The sequence below is a fragment of the Oncorhynchus gorbuscha genome, linkage group LG14 (genome assembly GCF_021184085.1).
Source record: "Oncorhynchus gorbuscha isolate QuinsamMale2020 ecotype Even-year linkage group LG14, OgorEven_v1.0, whole genome shotgun sequence".
Lineage (NCBI taxonomy): Eukaryota > Metazoa > Chordata > Actinopteri > Salmoniformes > Salmonidae > Oncorhynchus > Oncorhynchus gorbuscha.
The window spans coordinates 51,792,723-51,813,919 of NC_060186.1; the positions used below are offsets into that span (position 1 = coordinate 51,792,723).

A 21,197-nucleotide genomic window follows, 5' to 3' on the forward strand; every position below is an offset into this window, starting at 1 on the left:
ACCAAGAAGGAGAGGGATGGAGTGCTGCATCAGATGACCTGGCCTCCACAATCACCCGATCTCAACAAATTGAGATGGTTTGGGATGAGTTGGACCGCAGAGTGAAGGAAAAGCAGCCAATAAGTGCTCAGCATATGTGGGAACTCCTTCAAGACTGTTGGAAAAGCATTCCAGGTGAAGCTGGTTGAGAGAATGCCAAGAGTGTGCAAAGCTGTCATCAAGGCAAAGGGTGGCTACTTTGAAGAATAGTAAAAATAAAGAAAAACCCTTGAATCAGTAGGTGTGTCAGAACCTTTGACTGGTACTGTATGTATGCAGTCTCTCCCCTCCGAGGTTTTCACAGACAGGCCTTGGGGCCTCAGAGTTGTAGGATTATGTTAGTTTTTCTTCAGTCGGGCTGAGTCAAACAGAAAGTTAGCAGCACTCAGCACTCCTCCACTGTTCCATCAGTCAGTCGTCCTCTTGGCCTCCTGTCAGACATGGGCAGGCGAGTGGTGCCAGTGTTGCGCAGGGACCTTCATCTTTCATCTTTCTACCTACTTTAGGAGATGCGTATTTAATCCACGCACTGGCAGCTCCTTGAGTCCTGCGATACATCACTCTTCCAACAGCAGACACAGCAACCAGCCACAGCAGGTGGGCAGGTTTATAATGGTGCATATTTCTAGCATATTCAACTGCCAGTCATGTGTCACAGATGGTCACACTGCTGATTATTTTGCGATTCAGCTACATCTTGGCTACTAGGCTCCTTTGAGTACATGGTATTCATGATACATGGTAAAGGTCATGAAAACCTAGTGAAACTATTGCTACAGTCCTTCAGTGTGGTGGGATAAGTGCTCCTACAAAAAAAAAATGAAAACGATACAAGCAAAAGAGCACGTCTTGTAGACGTTTTCCAGAACAAGACACTTAAATGTTTTAGCCAATGGCTGCTTACAGTAGAAGAGTACGGAGGACAACACCAGCAGCTTGGGTGAGAGCAGAGCCCATTCCACGTTCCCCTTCTTCTCTAGACCCATATGGTGATGATCAAAATTCATCTCCCGGTCGTTGATATCCCAAAGCAACGCGGCAACAGTAACATCCCCGGCTGATAGAGCGGGTGAAAAGCCTGTTGAAGTCACCCTCAGAGAACACGTTGTGTGTTAATGAGCCGGGTATGGATCGGACACCCTGGGATAACTTCACGTCACCTCAAAAATCCTTCACACTCAAAAGGGAATGAATAAAGGGGCCGAGGTAATCAATAGACTCTGCCTCACATACAACGCCACCAGTTCCTAGAAAATGACACGCCACGAATGTCGTTTGCGTCCTTCCGAAAACATTGCATTGTCAACAACAGTGATTGCTATCGAGTTGTGAATCGATGAGATACCGGCACACCACGGTCAGGAATAAACAAGCATGTGGAAGTTCCCTCCTAATGCAATGCATTGTCATCAACCCGGGCTGTAATCGCTATCAAACTTTGTGTTGCAGTGTATGAGCACGCAACGGTATGAAATGAGCAAGGCAATGTACCCTTCCAAACCTTCCTTAGCCTAAAATAGCCCGAATAATGGCTCCCGTGGGATGTCATTATAAGAAATAAAATTCACATAACACAGCAGGGCTTTCCACATCTCAGTGGTACGTGAGAGAGGGTCTGAAAAGACATCGCATGATAATGGTAAAAAATAACCCAGAGTTATGATTTAGTCATCACTTACCGTTCGCTTTTAAGACAATGCTATGTGTCAAAGACTGAATTTAAAAGCTAGGCAGAGTATGACAAATTACCCCAGTCACTAGGTTTGAATCCACAATGTTTCAAACACAAAACAACTGCCACGGGAAGAGATACGTTTATTTTTATATCACACTGAATACAAGGTGAAACACTTGTGCCCTGCGATATTCAAGAACATTGCGCAGTGATTTATTTGAAGGCGGATTTCTTATCAGTGGAGAGAATCCTTCCATGTCTTGTATCTCCTCATTGCCATTTGCCAACTCTAGATCACTTCTCTTCTGCCTGACTAACAGACAGACAGTTTAATAGACCAACCGACAGACAGAAGAAGCAGGCTACACAGCCCCCTGTACTGCTGCAGACTATACTCTAGGCCTGAGGCCCTGTGACTCAGTCGCCTCACTGTTCAGTGCCCTAAGAATAACCGTCGGGGACAGAGCTGGTGTGTCCTGTGTGTGATCTCATCATTGCGGCCCACAGAATCCCTCTTTGTTCCGCATTCATAACCCCTGGAAGAGTGCACCCGTATATTTTTTTTTTGGGGGGGGGGATCACTTTCTCACACACATGGCCATTCATCTCCTATGTGTGAGGAAAATTGTATGGAACAAGTCCTTATTGAGACGCGGAAGAAAGATAATGCCATGTTCTCTCTCTCCACATCTTTTTCTCTCTTCGCCCGTTTCTCCCTCCATCTTTTCCTTCCCCTCTCAACATCCCTCTTCTTCTAGCTATCTTTCCTCTCTCTCAGTGTCCTTCTTGGTCAAGCCCTCTGTCTATCTCTTCCCCTCTCAACATCCCTCTTCTTCTAGCTATCTTTCCTCTCTCTCAGTGTCCTTCTTGGTCAAGCCCTCTGTCGATCTCTTCCCCTCTTCCTCCCCTTGTCTCTCCCTGTTCGTTCCGATGAGGGCTATTCCGCCAGTGTCTCTGGGAATGGACTGACTGGGTCCATGGTGGCTGGCTGGCTGCCCCGCAGACCTGACCTACAGTACTTCACTAAGCCCAGCCTCATCAGTTGGGGAGCGCTGTGGTGTGTTGTAACGAGACACTACACTCAGGAGTGTCCCAGACCCAACTAGCTAACACACAGCCAATCAGCAGAGCTTATTCATCCAGTTCAAGGCTAGCGCCACTAGCTAATTAGCTACATCCAGACAGTCAGGAATCCTACCCAGCACTCTCAGCTCTCTCGCCCACAGATTCCTATTCATCAGTGGGGCAGTGTGCTCGGCTGAGCCTGCTAAACTCCCCGGGTCCTGGGCGACTGCGGGAGGCCTGGTTTGGCTGTCTGAGAGAGTGGTCACTCTGCTTTTCAAAAACACCTGGTAGGATGGGACTATCAAACATGGAAGTGAAGTAATTAACGGACTTCCTCAGCAGATAGTTGAAAGATCTTCTGCACCACTAAATAACAGTGTCATGTGAGGTCTGGCACTTAAGGTTTGATAGTGCATATGACATATTGAATCTGTGCAGTCTGAGGTTTCACTCTGACAAATATACATCTCTGGGTTTCTCTCTATGCTGGCTGGTATGGATTTACAGTCTGTGGTGCCGCTGCACTGGCACAATGCATGTTGTTGCCAATTCCATATGGCACATGCTCAAAATGAGAAATCACAGGCGCTTAGATCAATAGTAACCTATCATCAATAAAATATGACAGTCAACATTAAATCCGTGCATTAAATAGATGTCTCTGAGCATATCATTTTGTTTACTTACAAATCTCTGTCAATGAGGTTCGATGGTATGAAACTACATGAACTATCTTGTAGAAATGAATGACTGCTCTCCGTTGTTGGTGTAGCAGATTGTAAAGATGGAGGAGACCTAGTTATTGTGTGTCCCAAATCAACACTTTCCCCACTATTCCTCAGGAGTCACAGTAACACTTTTCATTTTTCAAAATAATGGCCCTACTCAAGCCTCAGGCAGAAACATTTCCTATAGCATTTTCCTCAAAACATTCAACGTTCCTGATCGAGATTGAATTTGCTGCAGGAGTTCCTTAATGCTACAAGCCTAGGCACTGACACAGAAGTGCCCTCATATTTCCTTCAGTGACAGAGATATGAAACCTTATTTCCAGGAACAATGTTCTCTAGCAACATACTGTATTGTGCCAACACACATCAAAACAACACAGGAACTGACAGAAGACCTCCATGATGGCGAGATAATGTCTTGACCACCCCTTCGTCATACCGTCTCTGTGTTGATTCCCATGTTCAGCCTTATGCATTGACTGATGGCACTGCAATTATTTTAAATGACTGCTTTGCAATTCTTAGTAATGTCAATTCTGCATTTCTTCAGTTTTATCTGTGTGCAAGAATAAATCAACTCAAATCTCCCTGGCGTACACACTAAGCTACGCCACATCATCCCAGACTGAGTGAGCCATTTCCCTTCCTGTCTTTACCTGTGAAGGACAGTGCAGAGTGTGTTCTCTCTCTCTCTCTCTCTCTCTCTCTCTCTCTCTCTCTCTCTCTCTCTCTCTCTCTCTCTCTCTCTCTCTCTCTCTCTCTCTCTCTCTCTCTCTCTCTCTCTCTCTCTCTCTCTCTCTCTCTCTCTCTCTCTCTCTCTCTCTCTCTCTCTCTCTCTCTCTCTCTCTCTCTCTCTCTCTCTCTCTCTCTCTCTCTCTCTCTCTCTCTCTCTCTCTCTCTCTCTCTCTCTCTCTCTCTCTCTCTCTCTCTCTCTCTCTCTCTCTCTCTCTCTCTCTGAGCATGAATACACTGGGGAGGACAGTCTCTCAAATTCAGATGACAGCAGATGAGAAAAAAAATCCCATTTCATTTCTCTTCGTCTCGCTTATCTCCCTCACTTTCAAACATGATGAGAAAATACTGTGTGTTGGTAAGATCCTCAAGCAGGTAGTGTACTGGTATACTTCCAAGACAAGCATGAACCTTCAGTTAGAGAATCTGTTTGCCATCGTCTGCTATAGTTATTGGAGCATGAAAAATAAAGCAATAATTTTCTTAAAAAGAGTTGCCTGTAGGAATGCTTTTTTAAATGTGCAGGCACTGAATTTCCACGTTGAAAATATGTTCTGATTCCATTGGTGTGAAACAGACCAAAGCACAATTACCACACTGGGGAAAAGGCATCAGTTCACTGAGCCATAGCCCCAAGCTATCTGCGAGGCATCAGATCCAGCAGTGTTGAAATGCACTGCAACGTCTGATTAGCAGAATATTACCACTTCAAAACAAACTTGGGATAAATGTTTCACTTGCATTATAAAATAGCTGCATTAGCAGCCTACCGTCAAGCTTCTTGGTGACCTTTGGAATACACGAACATGGTAAATGTAGGCTACTAGCCTGTTGGACCAACCTGTTGGTTTAGGTCAGTGACCTAAGAATGGCACGAGGCTATAGGGAAAATCCATTTGATTTCAATCCCTTTTTGACAGCACCCCTTTTGATTTGAACAAAACCTTCCATTACATATTTGCCCAAGTGCTTTTTGGACCTGAATGCCAAAACGTTCACGAGATAAAAGTTCAAAGTTGGTATTTTACATACCCCACCATACCATGAGACATCCATGTCTTCATCACTGGGAATTATAAAGATTTATATCATTAAAAGCTTACAAACAGGGTTGTAGCTTTGACCCTATTTCACATCATCTGAGGTTTTTCTGTTGTTCCCGCCATCGGTCGATACACAACATGCTCTTGAATACAGGGTGAGTGTCATGTTTCGGCTGATAAATGTACTCAAATGTACTTGAAATTTCACCTTTCAAATGGTACCACAAAGATGGTTGGAGGTCATAGAAATATAGATATAGAATAGACATTCAATGGTGGATGGACCGACATTTCTAGAAGTAAAAATGTCAATTTGATTTGATTTTCAATGGTGTACAAGCTAAATTGCAATGGTCTGAAGGGATAGATCGGTCCATTCTATGAATTCAATTGTTATGATTGAAATGACACCCACCCTGTATTCAAGAGCATGTTGTCCATCCACAATTGAATGTATATTCTATGTCTATATTTCTATCATTTCAATAGGTTTCCTACAGAGGTTTGACAGGATAATTGAAAATAATAGATATTTCCATTCAAGTCAACATTCTCTGATGTGTGGACCTCCACCCACCCTATATTCAAGAGCATGTTGTGTCTAAACTGATGGCGGGCACAACACAAAAACTTCAGATGATGTGAAATATGGACTAAGTAACAACATATTGCGAATATGAAAAAAGTTAATGCGTTTTTAGATCATTGATGTTAAAAGGTCAAAACAAATCTTAATATTTTTTAAGAAACATATCAAGAAATGATACAATATTTTAACAACCCTGTTTGTAAGCTTTTAAATGATATCAAACTCAACCGTTGATCTTTTTCAGTGATGAAGACATGGATGTCTCATGGTATGGCGGGGTATGCAGAACGGGTCAACTTTGAACACCTTTATCTCCTGAATGTTTTGGTATTCAGGTCCAAAAAGTCACTTTCTGACCTCTTCCATTGGCAAACATACATTGAACGTTTTGTTACAAATACATTTGATTGGTTGAATTTGATTGTATAGTGGCATGGCTGACAAAACATGGGCCATGTCTGAATACCTAGACGTTCTAAATTGTAGGCTTTTGTGGTATACGAAATAGAACGTTTTATAGTATGTACAGTTCAGAAAATATAGTATGCTTTAAATATCAGGATGGCATACTCATTTCATTTATGAATACATTTGTGTTTATATTTGCTTACTGCATATGTTTTTACTTAACAGTATGCTCTAAATAGTATGTAGTAGTACTATTAGTAAACAATATGTTGTTTTAGTAGGCAAGACAGATTCGGGACACGGCCATGGTAAATTTCAGAGACACATGCCGATGGAAAAGACAGCATCATTAATTTATTACCAACCTGGCAATGATGAGACCATGGACCTCATAGATGTGACAGTCTTTTCCTTTACTCATATTTGATTTGAAAGAGTGTATTAGCCTGTGAATAAGGACATTTAACTGCAAAATGAGCAGTGAAGTGGGTAGACTACACAGTGATGTAATGCAGCATTTGCCAGTATCAAACACAAACAGGACATTGTCCATCTATGAATCTTGCCAGGAGTTAACCCTGCTGGGACTTCATGCCCTATTTTCAGTTGAAACTTTTCCTCAGCAAACAGTTTGTCTGACTCTATAGGATTTAATATGACAACACAGTGCTTCTCCAGAGTGCAAACTTTGGTTTCTGATGAGCCATGTAAGGTTCTCTGGCTTGACTCACATTTGAATTACATTCTGAACTCCAAAACTGCAGGTGGCATTCAACGTTGGCTCAGAAAAGAGCTTTAGTATTGTTTCCAGAGACAGTGAGTAGAATTGGTTTGTTAGACCAAGCTCTGTCTATGGATATCATGCTGAGCTGAGTATTTCAAATATTTCACAAAATGTTGTCAAACTATTTCAAATTGATGTATCTTCATTCATTTCAAATTAACAGTACCAACTGAATTCCAATTTTGTATTTAAAAGTAATTGATTAAACCAAGCACCAGTCTTCACTTTCCATCTTAATAAGTGGGCAGATAGATTCTAGGGTTCCCTTCAGCTGTTCATTGCCTAGTCATGCTGCCACAGGAAAGGGGAACAAAGTTGCGACACAGACAGAAGGGGTAAACCAGAAACGTCACATGGGCTATAAAGTTTAAGCATCAGTTTAGAATGTTTTCTCAACACCAAATATGGTAGTGAGAGGAAGTCCAGTTGCGGGTAGTGGGAGAGAATGGAACTAATATAATAATAATATATATGCCATTTAGCAGACGCTTTTATCCAAAGCGACTTACAGTCATGTGTGCATACATTCTACGTATGGGTGGTCCCGGGGATCGAACCCACTACCCTGGCGTTACAAGCGCCATGCTCTACCAACTGAGCTACACAGGACCACCAACTAGGTGGAACTGGCCCGACATTCTGCTAATTTTCTCATCAATTTAACAAATAATCGGTGTCCCCAAAACTAGAATCAGTTACGAACACAGTGCACTAAGTTTTATAGACTTGACGCTTTGTCAAAGTTTTTAAAATTTGCATTGTTTAGAAGGAGTGCAAGGTCGAATTCAGTTTACAGAGACGCTCACTTCACAGAAATAAGCAAATACATACTACAACAACCAATAGGATATCGCCAGCTTGGGCTTGGCTTTGCCCACCTCCTTGCTAGTTCTGCCCACTATGCTTCATTTGCTCCCACTGTAAACGACACAGATTAACTATCTTGGGTTAGTTTTAAATACCTTCGGTTGCGCTGTGTGACCCACAGCGGACATGAATGTCTTGGATGCCCAGAACAATGCTCTCCGCCTGCCGTTTCCTCAGACAGCCGCCCAAATACCATGTATTATACACCAGGTTGCCTGGCACTGAACCCCTCCTATTGGAGCCCAAATCACACTTCACAGCCTGCCAAAAGGCATTGGTTTAAAAGATATGAAAATAACCTGTCTACTACATTTTAAAAGCCACCATTAATTTATATCTATTTCTATCAAATAGCCGTTTCTTTTGCAATGCTGGAACCGAGAAAGTCCAATTTTAGCTTTAGCACACAAGTTGGAACAAGTTTTGTATTTATATTAGCAGCAGATGAGCACCTTTTCAGGAGTTGAAAAGATGAATCTCCCCTTTCAAGTAAACATACTCTACGTGCTTGACTTGCACAAGGTTGAATGCCTGGCAGATTCTGTGCTCACTATTTCCATCCTCTTTACTTCTTTGAGGATAGCTTCCCAACGAAAACGCAACACGTTGATTAAATCTCCATAATACCATTTGTTTTTAATCAAAGTACAAAACATCTCCTGCACCTATTCATCGTGGAAGCTTGTGGTACCTTAGTAGACGTTATCTAAGGGCACAAAGACATTTGGAGGGAGGTCCTTGTGTTCATCTGTATTGTAACTGAGAATGAGATCGCTCTGTCAATCCTGCGACTTATCGATCCCAGCCTAAAGTATGTTAACAACAGATGCATGCGTTGCCCTGTTGCACCGCCGCAGGACAGTCAAAGTAATACATCTCGTTATGAGGTGAGAGAAACCCAACCAGGTTGGTAATTGAAATAAAAGAGCTCAGTGAACAGGACAGAGCCTCCATTTTCTATAGTGAAACATAATTGCGCTGCTAAAATCACTCTGGTTTATGGCCTGAAGCCAGGCTGGGGTGGATGAAAATAACCCTAAAGCTAATGAATTCAGAGGACATGTCCCTTTTCATCCATCTTTCAACACACCGCGGAATGAATGTTATTACAGTTCTTGTAATATTTAATGAAAAATAGAAACAGTGTGACAGGCAGCAAGGAAAAGCTCAAAAAGCTGCGTGAAGACGGATGGATAATTCCCGTAAACACATTGCTCTGGGTAAATACCACAGAGCCAAAGAATTCACTTCGTCCGCATAAAGTGGAGAAAGAAATCAATGGCAAAGTTTGGTGATAGTCTATTGTTCTCTATTGTAGTGTTGAGTTCCCTCAAGTTAGTCTGTAGCAAGCTGCAAAGCAATACAATTGCACAGTTCATAAAGGGCAAAGCAGTACATGAACTGGAATCGTTTGTAATTGTCCACCATTTCCCTTTAGGATAGAGTATGCATTTACATAATGTATAGACTGCAGTTTACGTAGCTATTCAAATGTTGATTTGCAGTAACCTTTTAGCCTTACCAAAACAAATAGATTCTGATGCTGCCATTAGCCTATAGCTAAAATGTTAGAGAGATGATTATGCAAAACCCCTAACATGTCTCTTCATCAGTGAGTCTATCAAGTAGAGAAGTTGACACCCTTTGTGTGATAATGCCTTCGAAGCCCGTGTTTGGAGGATATTTTGGAACGGGTGTTGCTAGGCCCAGTTGCAAACTGTAGTTTGGCTTTTTTATGCCGGTTTTGAAGCAGTGGCTTCTTCCTTGCTGAGCGGCTTTTCAGGTTGTGTCGATATAGGACTCGTTTTACTGTGGATATAGATACTTTTGTACCTGTTTCTTCCAGCATCTTCACAAGTTCCTTTGCTGTTGTTCTGGGTTTGATTTGCACTTTTCACACCAAAGTACGTTCATCTCTATGAGACAGAACGCATCTCCTTCCTGAGCGGTATGACGGCTGTGTGGTCCCATGGTGTTTATACTTGCGTGCTATTGTTTGTACAGATGAACGTGGTACCTTCAGACGTTTGGAAATTACTCCCAAGGATGAACCAGACTCGTGGAGGTCTACCATTGTTTCTGAGGTCCTGGCTAATTTCTTCTGATCTTCCCATTATGTCAAGCAAAGAGGCACTGAGTTTGAAGGTAGGTCTTGAAATACATCCACAGGTACACCTCCAATTGACTCAAATGATGTCAATTAGCCTATCAGAAGCTTCTAAAGCCATGACATCATTTTCTGGAATTTTCCAAGCTGTTTGAAAGGCAGAGTCAACTTAGTGTATGTAAACCTCTGACCCACTGGAATTGTGATACAGTGAATTAGAAGTGAAATAATCTGTCTGTAAACAATTGTTGGAAAAATTACTTGCGTCATGCACAAAGTAGATGTCCTAACCGACTTTCCAATACTCTATTTTTTTAACTAGATATTTGTGGAGTGGTTGAAAAATGAGTTTTAATTACTCCGGCCTAAATGTATGTAAACTTCCAACTTCAACTGTATATAAAGATATACAGTGCCTTTGGGAAGTTTTCAGAGGTCTTGACTTTTTCCACATTCTGTTACGTTATAGCCATATTCTAAAATTGATTAAATTGTTTTTTACCTCATCAATCTACACTCAATACCCCATAATGACTAAGCAAAAAACTTGCTAATTAAAACAATTATTATAATAATGAAACAACACATTTACATAAGTATTCAGACCCTTTACGCAGTACTTTGTTGAAGCAACTTCGGCAGCGATTACAGCCTCGAGTCTTCTTGGGTATGACGCTACAAGCTTGGCACACTTGTATTTGGAGAGTTTCTCCCATTCTTCTCTGCAGATCCTCTCAAGCTCTGTCAGGTTGGATGGGGAGAGTCGCTGCAAAACTATTTTCAGGTGTCTCCAGAGATGTTCGATCAGGTTCAAGTCCAGGCTATGGCTGGGCCACTCAAGGACATTCAGAGACTTGTCCCAAAGCCACTCATGCATTGTTTTGGCTGTATGCCTAGGGTCGTTGTCCTGTTGGAAGGTGAACTTTTGTTCCAGTCTGAGGTCCTGAGCGCACTGGAGCTGGTTTTCATCAAGGATCTCTCTGTACTTTGCTCCGTTCATCTTTGCCTCGATCCTGACTAGTCTCCCAGTCCCTCTCGCTGAAAAATATCCCCATAGCATGATGCTGCCACCACCATGCTTCACCGTAGCGAATGTGCCAGGTTTCCTCCAGACGTGACGCTTGGCCTTCAGGCCAAAGAGTTCAATCTTGGTTTCATCAGACCAGAGAATCTTGTTTCTCATGGTCTGAGAGTCTTTAGGTGCCTTTTGGCAAACTCCAAGGGGCGGTCATGTGTGTTTTACTGAGGAGAGGCTTCCGTCTGACCACTCTACCATAAAGGCCTAATTGGTGGAGTGCTGCAGAGATGGTTGTCCTTCTGGAAGGATCTCCCATCTCAACAGAGAAACTCTAGAGCTCTGTCAGAGCGACCATCGGGTTCTTGGTCACCTCCCTGACCAAGGACCTTCTCCCCCGATTGCTCATTTTGGCCAGGCGGCAAGCTCTAGGAAGACTCTTGGTGGTTCCAAACTTCTTACATTTAAGAATGATGGAGGACACTGTGTTCTTGGGGCCCTTCAGCATGCTGCAGAAATGTTTTGGTAGCTTTCCCTTCAACTGTGGGACCTTATATAGACAGGTGTGTGTCTTTCCAAATCATGTCCAATCAATTGAATTACCACAGGTGGACTCCAATCAAGTTACAGAAACATCTCAAGAATGATCAATGGAAACAAGATTCAGGGTCTGAATACTTATGTAAATAAGGTATTTCTGTTTTTTGTTTTTAATACATGTGCAAAAAAATGTCACATCCGGAGATCATCCGTTCACCTACTCTGCGTCTCACAAAGACACGGCGTTTGGAACCAAAAATCTCAAATTTAGACTCATCAGACCAAAGGACAGATTTCCACCCATCTAATGTCCAATGCTCGTGTTTATTGGCCCAAGCAAGTCTTTTCTTCTTATTGGTGTCCTTTAGTAGTGGTTTCTTTGCAGAAATTCGACCATGAAGACCTGATTCACGCAGTCTCCTCTGAACAGTTGATGTTGAGATGGGTCTGTTACTTTAACTCTGTGAAGCATTTATTTGGTCTGCAATCTGAGGTGCAGTTAACACTAATGACCTTATCCTCTGCAGCAGAGGTAACTCTGGGTCTTCCTTCCTTGTGGCGGACCTCATGATAGCCAGTTTCATAATAGCACTTGATGGTTTTTGCTACTGAACTTGAAGAAACTTTCAAAGTTGTTGAAATGTTCCGGATTGACTGACCTTCATGTCTTAAAGTAATGATGGACTGTTTCTCTTTGCTTATTTGAGCTGTTCTTGCTATAATATGGACCAGAGCTCTGTTCAAATACTCATACTAACCGTACTATTTGTGACGTATATAGTATGCTTATTGGTCATTGTATGGATATAGTTAGTATGCCAAAAGTTCCCAGATGTCATACTACATTCGCCAAAATATGAAGTATACACACAGAGGACACTATTTCCATACTTTTGGGCCCATAATGCAATTAGGGTAGAAACTATTTAGGAGCATCTTCGACCTAGACTAGGCGCTCCGGTAATGCTTTTGGGGATCTGAGGACGCATGCCAAATCTTTTCAGTCTCCTTTCGGGGAATAGGTTTTGTCATGCCCTCTTCACGACTGTTTTGGTGTGCTTGGTGTGCTTGGACAATGTTAATTTGTTGGTGATGTGGACACTAAGGAACTTGAATCTCTAACCTGCTTCTCTACAGCCCTGTTGATGAGAATGGGGGCGTACTCTGTTCTCCATTCCCTGTAGTCCACGATCATCTCCTTTGTCTTGATCACGTTGAGGGAGGGGTTGTTATCCTGGCACCACACGGTCAGGTCTCTGACCTCCTCCCTATAAGCTGTCTCATCATTGTCGGTGATCAGGCCTACCACTGTTGTGTCATCAGCAAACTTAATGATGGTGTTGGAGTCGTGCCTAGTCATGCAGTCATGAGTGAACAGGAAGTACATGATGGGACTGAGTACGCATCCCCGAGGGCCCCCCGTGTTGAGGATCAGTGTGGCGGATGAGTTGTTACCTAATCTTACCACATCGTGGCGGCCTGTCAGGAAGTCCAGGATCCAGTTGCAGAGAGAGGTGTTTAGTCCCAGGGTCCTTAACTTATTGATGAGCTTTGAGGGCACCATGGTGTTGAACGCTGAGCTGTAGTCAATGAATAGCATTCTCACATAGGTGTTCCTTTTGTCCAGGTGTGAAAAGGCAGTGTTGAGTGCAATAGAGATTGCATCACCTGTGGATCTGTTGGTGCGGTATGCAAATTGAAGTGGGTCTAGGGTTTCTGGGATAATTGTGTTGATGTAAGCCATGACCAGCCTTTCAAAGCATTTCATGGCTGCAGACGTGAGTGCTACGGGTCGGTAGTCATTTAGGCAGGTTACCTTAGTGTTCTTGGGCACAGGGACTATGGTGGTCTGCTTGAAACATGTTGGTATTACAGACTCAGACAGGGAGAGGTTGAAAATATCAGTGAAGACATTTGCCAGTTGGTCAGGGCATGCTTGGAGTACATGTCCTGGTAATCCGTCTGACCCTGCGACCTTGTGAATGTAAACCTGTTTAAAGGTCTTACTCACATCGGCTACAGAGAGCGTGATCACACAGTTGTCCGGAACAGCTGATGCTCTCATGCATGTTTCAGTGATACTTGCCTCGAATCGAGCATATTTAGCTCGTCTGGTAGGCTCGTGTCACTGGGCACCTCTCGGCTGTGCTTCCTTTTGTAGTCTGTAATAGATTACAGGCCCTGACACATCCGACGAGCGTCGGAGACGGTGTAGTACGATTCGATCTTAGTCCTGTACAGTCGTGGCCAAAAGTTTTGAGAATGACACAAATATTAATTTTCAAAGTCTGCTGCCTAATTTTGTATGGTGGCAATTTGCACATACTCCAGAATGTTATGAAGAGTGATCAGATTAATTGTTATTAATTGCAAAGTCCCTCTTTGCCATGCAAATTAACTGAATCCCCAAAAACATTTCCACTGCATTTCAGCCCTGCCACAAAAGGACCAGCTGACATCATGTCAGTGATTCTCTCCTTGACACAGGTGTGAGTGTTGACAAGGACAGGGCTGGAGATCACTCTGTCATGCTGATTGAGTTCGAATAACAGACTGGAAGCTTCAAAAGGAGGGTGGTGCTTGGAAACATTGTTCTTCCTCAGTCAACCATGGTTACCTGCACGGAAACACGTGCCGTCATCATTGCTTTGCACAAAAAGGGCTTCACAGGCAAGGACATTGCTGCCAGTAAGATTGCACCTAAGTCAACCATTTATCGGATCATCAAGAACATCAAGGAGAGCGGTTCAATTGTTCTGAAGAAGGCTTCAGGGCGCCCAAGAAAGTCCAGCAAGCGCCAGGACCATCTAACTAAAGTTGATTCAGCTGCGGGATCGGCGCACTACCAGTACAAAGCTTGCTCAGGAATGGCAGCAGGCAGGTGTGAGTGCATCTGCACACACAGTGAGGCGAAGACTTTCGGAGGATGGCCTGGTGTCAAGAATGGCAGAAAATAAGCCACTTCTCTCCAGGAAAACTGCTGAGGACTGGGGTAAAGTCATTTTCTCTGATGAATCCCCTTTCCGATTGCTTGGGACATCCAGAAAAAAGCTTGTCCGGAGAAGACAAGGTGAGCACTACCATCAGTCCTGTGTCATGCCAACAGTAAAGCATCCTGAGACTATTCATGTGTGGGGTTGCTTCTCAGCCAAGGGAGAGGGCTCACTCACAATTTTGCCTAAGACCCCAGCCATGAATAAAGAATGGTACCAACACATCCTCAGCTTGGTGACGAACAATGCCTTTTCCAGCATGATGGAGCACCTTGCCATAAGGCAAAAGTGATAACTAAGTGACTCTGGGAACAAAACATTGATATTTTGAGTCCATGGCCAGGAAACTCCCCAGACCTTAATCCCATTGAGAACTTGTGGTCAATCATCAAGAGGCGGGTGGACAAACAAAAACCCACAAATTCTGACAAACTCCAAGCATTGATTATGCAAGAATGGGCTGCCATCAGTCAGGATGTGGTCCAGGATGCCAGGGCTGATTGCAGAGGTCTTGAAAATGAAGGGTCAACACTGCAAATATTGACTCTTTGCATCAACTTAATTTAATTATCAATAAAACACTTATGAAATGCTTGTAATTATACTTCAGTATTCCATAGTAACATCTGACAAAAATATCTAAAGACATTGAAGCAACAAACTTTGTGAAAATTAATATTTGTGTCATTCCCAAATCTTTTGGCCACGACTGTATTGACCACATAGCGTATCATTACAGCAATATGTACCGGTATGTTGTTAGCTAGCTACCTAACATTAATTAGCTGGCTACTTGTACATAAAACTTGCCAGAATATTAACTATATGCTATCTAACTAACTACACAAAGTTTATTGACTTGATTATTCCTGTCATTCTTAGCTTAGCTAAATGGTATAGTCAATGGACATTCGGGTGCTTTTATAAATTCGCTCTGGCTGTCTACTCCGATTTCAGAGCACTCTCGTCTGAGTGTACCAGAGCGCAGAATAAGGAATTTACAAGTGTTCAACACCCATTGAATATGGCCGGTGTCAGTAAACTTTGGCAAAAAAAAAGGAATTAAATTGTTGCCAGCAGCACAGTTACAGTCAACAATGGTCTGGATAACATGAAAACTGCCTAACCAGCTCTGCTAGGGCAATTAAAATGGTCAGAGTGGTCCCATTTGTGTCTGGAAGTAGCTAGCAAGCTAGCCAATGTTAGCTTGGGTTATTGACTGCCGTATGCTCAAATCAACCCTAATCCTCGGCCCGAGCGTCCAGTGTGCGCTCCGAGAGCAAAACACTGTGAATTTACAAACAGCTTTGGTCTTTTACCAAATAGGGCTATCTTCTATATACCACCACTGCCTTGTCATAACACAACTGATTGGCTCAAATGCATTAAGAAGGAAAGAAATTACACAAATTAACGTTTAACATTGTGCACCTGTTAATTGAAATGCATTCCAGGTGACTACCTCATGAAGCTAGTTGAGAGAATGCCAAGAGTGTGCACAGCTGTCATCAAGGCAATGGTGGCTACTTTGAAGAATCTCAAATATTAAATATATTTTCATACTCTATATTACCAGTCAAACGTTTTGGACACATCTACTCATTCCAGGTTTTTTTATTTATTATGTTTTACTATATACACACACACACAGTTTACTATTATTTTATTTTGATTTTATATATATATATATATAAAAAAAATGTATCCTGCTACCACTCACTTTCTCCTAATCCCTGCCTATATGGACATACAGTGCCTTGCGAAAGTATTCGGCCCCCTTGAACTTTGCGACCTTTTGCCACATTTCAGGCTTCAAACATAAAGATATAAAACTGTATTTTTTTGTGAAGAATCAACAACAAGTGGGACACAATCATGAAGTGGAAAGACATTTATTGGATATTTCAAACTTCTTTAACAAATCAAAAACTGAAAAATTGGGCGTGCAAAATTATATTTGAAGCCTGAAATGTGGCAAAAGGTTGCAAAGTTCAAGGGGGCTGAATACTTTCTCAAGGCACTGTATCTACCTCAAATACTCCAGTATCCCTGTGCATTGTAAAATTAGTACTGATCCTGTATATAGCTTCCTCTCTTTCATATTTCAATTTGTGTTCCTTTTTTCTCACATCAATTATACTTTGTTGACATTAAATACTGCACTGTTGGGTAGGGCTTGCGAGTTAAGCATTTCACTGTACTTGTTGTGCATGTGACAAATAAAACTTATACTTGAACTTTATGTCAGGGATGGCTTTTTTCATCTCTCTAAGCATAGATCTATTGTACTCTTGGACAGTTCAGTACAGTAACTTCCAGCTGGTAAGAGAAGCCTTGATTCTTTGTGCAGCCCTTGGCAACAGCCCCAGTAAGAGATACAACAGCGAGTCACTTTCCCCGGGAGAGTGGAATTCTCTCCTTCCAGGACAACAATAGCCCCAGAGCAGCACAGTGGGCAACCCGATCTGGGCCTGCACAGATTACACCTCGCGGGACATTGTTCTCTGGCTAAATGGGAGTCCAAGGGATGAAAGGGCCAGCAGATGGCAAGGAGAGGAGAGAGCAGGCTGACCAAGACAAGACCACCAGCTGTCATCCTTCACTGTGCCCTCTCACTGTCGCAGCTGGTCCTCCATTACCCCTGTCTGAGGCTCAGAGGCACACACAACAAGCAGATACACAAGCACACGCCACACACATTCCGCGAGAGAGGAGACTTCCACTTGCTCGAGGCTAGAGTGTACAACCACACACATTTCTTAAGGTGATATGGCACTGGCAAACACACACACACACACACACACACACACACACACACACACACACACACACACACACACACACACACACACACACACACACACACACACACACACACACACACACACACACACACACACACACACACACACAGCGTTGAGCCAAACCAAAGTTTAGGAGAGTGGAATAAAAGCAAGCAACAGAAAGTATTCATTTAGTCACTTAAGACACTCTGCTCCTGGGTTGTGGTAATGAATGTCTGGTCGAATTCTGTCCAGGGGTGTGGATGACTCAAGTAAACCATTATTTTCAACCTATGAGTCTCCAACAGGTTTTATACTAGAACACTTGAATAGGCTTTGCTAAAAGACCCCCACGGACGCAAGAATACGAACTCGTGGTGGATGGGGGGATACACAACAGAACAAAGACCATCCACTGGGCATTACTCTGATGACCACTCTTAATAAAGAATTTGCAGAGACTAGTAGCTTAATCACTATTATTTTCTGACCCGTGAATAGCCTACAATTGTTAATTGGAACCCCCAAGAGTCTGGAATGTTGGTTTTGGCCTTTTGGACATCATTTGAGAGAAAAGGTAACACCCTTTAAGCGCATGAAACAAGCAGGATGAAAAAACATACCATTCCATAGGCTATAACAAGCACATTATCCATCATTATGAGGACAGACAATAATATATGAGCTAGGTAATTGTGATTAATGCAGGTGGCTAATGATGCTGAATTTTCAGGCACCAACGCTATTGTTGAGTACAAATATAAAAAACACATAACCAAAAACAATATTTCAATATAGATAGAAAAAATTATATTGTATTATAAAACTGTATTTATTCACACACTATGCTGAAATATGTTTTCTTTCTCTGACCAATGTTCTGCTGTTTCAGAAGATGATGACGTTTTGATTGACGTGCGCTGAATTTTAAACCTTGGCAAGTGGTGCTTTACAAAAGAATCGAATGAATCAACAATCATAGGCTATGTCAAGTGATTCTGATGTCGAATTTAAAACTTGAATAGTATGCATTTTTTTAAATCAAATTTGGTCCAGTAAAATCTGCAGTAGCATAACATTTCTCATCCTTACCTGCTAAACACTTTTCTTATCCTTTGAACCATGGTCGGCGATGACGTGATAGTTTCAGGAGGCATAGTCTCAATGGTGGTGACAACATGATTCTGCTGTGAGGGAATCATCTCTGAACTAAACATTTAACAATCAGAAACCAGGGCGCATTCTGCTCCGTGCAAGGAGATGACGTGGGCTCGGGCTACTCCACGAGGGTCGAGATCCAATTCTCCGGACGCGCGATGGATAACCTCAGCATTCCATAATTCACACAGGTGAAGGTGATGTTGACGATATTAATGTATTTCCACAGTGAGGAATGTGTTTCGGCCCCACAGCCTTTGGCGCGCGGGGGGCTCGTGCAAGATGCACCTGTTCCTTAGTAAAAATGTTTGCAGAGGTACCCCTGTTCGTCAGCGTGCATTTTCTTAATGCCTTCTCCGGACTGTGCGGTGATTCTGAGAGACGACTCGTTTTGGATGAAACGTACCTTTATTAGCCAACAGGGGGAGTGCTTTCACCACAGGTAGTGGGGTTGAACCAGTGTGTCGAACCTGAGGAATAAATCCACGGATTTAGGCCCAACTGGAATGTACCAGCAATGTAAATAGCCTCCAGAAGGCAGATAATTGTGCACTGTGTAAATAGTCCCTACTAATAGTCTGGTGTGTGGTTATAACAGATAAGCAATGCATGTGTAAATGGGCAAACATAATAGTGTATGGAAATGACAATGTCACATCATTTCAGTAATACTATTTACTAGGCTTTTACTTTTTCAGTTTCAAAAGGGTCTGGACTATGAATATTCTGCAGGGCCTAGTGATTATTTTAATGGCAAATAAGGAAATATTTGTATATTCATTTAAATAATTGTCATCATCCATATCAGCTGAATTATATCAATGTTTCTAGTGCCTATGAATATGTTTACTAGATTCACTATACCTCGCTATCTCTCGCCACCTTGAAGTCAAGTTAGCTATCACATATTCTCGAGTGGCCAACCTTTAAAGTCCTGTCTCGAAGCCTGAGGCCAGAGGTCCAAGGCTAGCTGTCGCAAGATCAGATGTCAAGGAAAGCTGTCAGAGAGTTTGTAACTAAACCACAGTCACAAAAAGAGAGCTGAGCTCTGCTTCCTATAGTCAGAAAGAACTTCAACATAAACCTAGTCCTTTTTTCTCTCTCTGCTCGTCTCTTCCCACACAGGGAAATATTCTCAGGCGGTCAAGACATGCTATATTTGGAGCTGCCAGTCTTCTTGTTGAAAGCCCATGAGTCGGAGTCACTTGTGAACTGTACTCAACAATCACACTATTTGCAGGGAGAAAAGCAACATCTTTAACAGGAAGTGTGTTATCAAAGGCTTCCAAGATTAAACGCCATGTTCCATGATTTATGAAATTACGTCTGGACAGCAATGGGATGAAAGGGTCTCTTCTCTCAGATATAGAGAGGTGCTGTGTAATTCTGCAACAGCACAGTGTATGAGAATCTAGGGAGACTGTGTTGAATCATCGGAGACCTTTGTCATAATTGTAATTCAAATGGCCATGCTTCACATTGTCAGAGGAACTACAGCTTCTTATTTTTTTTAAATTCAACTTCATATCCATAATCTCCAGCACCACCCCAACATCAACATATGTGAAAATGGCACGTTTATCTTTGTTGGGGAAAAAGACAAAGACAAGTTTTTTTAAATGACATCATTGGAGTGCATCATGTGATTTTAACCAATTATGAGTAGGAATTGCCTACTAATTGGTTGATGTCACTGGAAACAAATGTTCCTCTCTTGTTTTTATAGAAATGTGCCATTTTCACATACAGTGCCTTCAGAAAGTATTCACACCCCTTTACTTTTTCCACATTTTGTTGTGTTACAGCCTGAATTTAAAACAAATTCAATTCATATTTTGTGTCACTGGCCTACTACACACAATACCTCAATGTCAAAGTGGAATTATGTTTTTTGAAATTTGACAAATTATTAACAAAATAAAAACTGAAATGTCGTGAGTCAATAAGTACTCAACCCATTTGTTATGGCGAGCCTAAATAAATTCAGGAGTAAAAATGTACTTAACAAGTCATAATTATCACGTTTTAGGTAAGACCCAGATGCAGACAACGTCAAAGTAACAACAGTTTATTAATCAAACAGGGGCAGGCAAAAAGCAGGTCAAGGGCAGGTAGAGACCAGTAATCCAGATAGGTGGGGCAAAGGTACAGGATGGCAGGCAGGCTCGGGGTAGGCAACGGTCAGTAATCCAGACATCCTTCCTAACTCAGTTGCTAGAAAGGAATTAAATTGCTCAGGGATTTCACCTTGAGGCCAATGGTGACTTTAAAACAGTTAGAGTTTAATAGCTGTGCTAGGAGAAAGCTGAGGATGGATCAACAATGTTGCAGTTACTCCACAATAATAACCTAATTGATAGAGTGAAAAGTTGGAAGCCTGTGCAGAATACAAATATTCCAAAACATGCATCCTGTTTGCAATAAGGCACTAAAGTAAAATTGCATAAAAAAATATAACAATGAAATTAACGTCATGTCCTGAATACAAAATGTTATGTTTGGAGCAAATCCAACCCAAGACATCACTGAGTACCACTCTTCATATTTTCAAGCATGGTGGTGGCTGCATCATGTTATGGGTATGATTGTCATCGGCAAGGACTAGGTTTTTTTTAATGATAAAAATAAACAAAAGAGCTAAGCACAGGCAAAATCCTAGAGGAAAACC

At 42.2% G+C, this 21,197-nt stretch overlaps 1 protein-coding gene across 1 annotated transcript in view; it reads right to left on the minus strand.

The window, feature by feature from the left end:
• The window catches only part of slc35f1 (solute carrier family 35 member F1), a 118,603-nt gene extending 99,711 nt beyond the window's left edge, over positions 1–18,892 (minus strand). Inside the window, exon 1 of the mRNA XM_046299329.1 lies at positions 18,464–18,892. Within this exon, the coding sequence (XP_046155285.1) occupies positions 18,464–18,588 (125 nt within the window). The 5' untranslated portion in view covers positions 18,589–18,892. The remainder of the gene's footprint in view (positions 1–18,463) is intronic.
• Between the last annotated feature and the right edge of the window lie 2,305 nt (positions 18,893–21,197).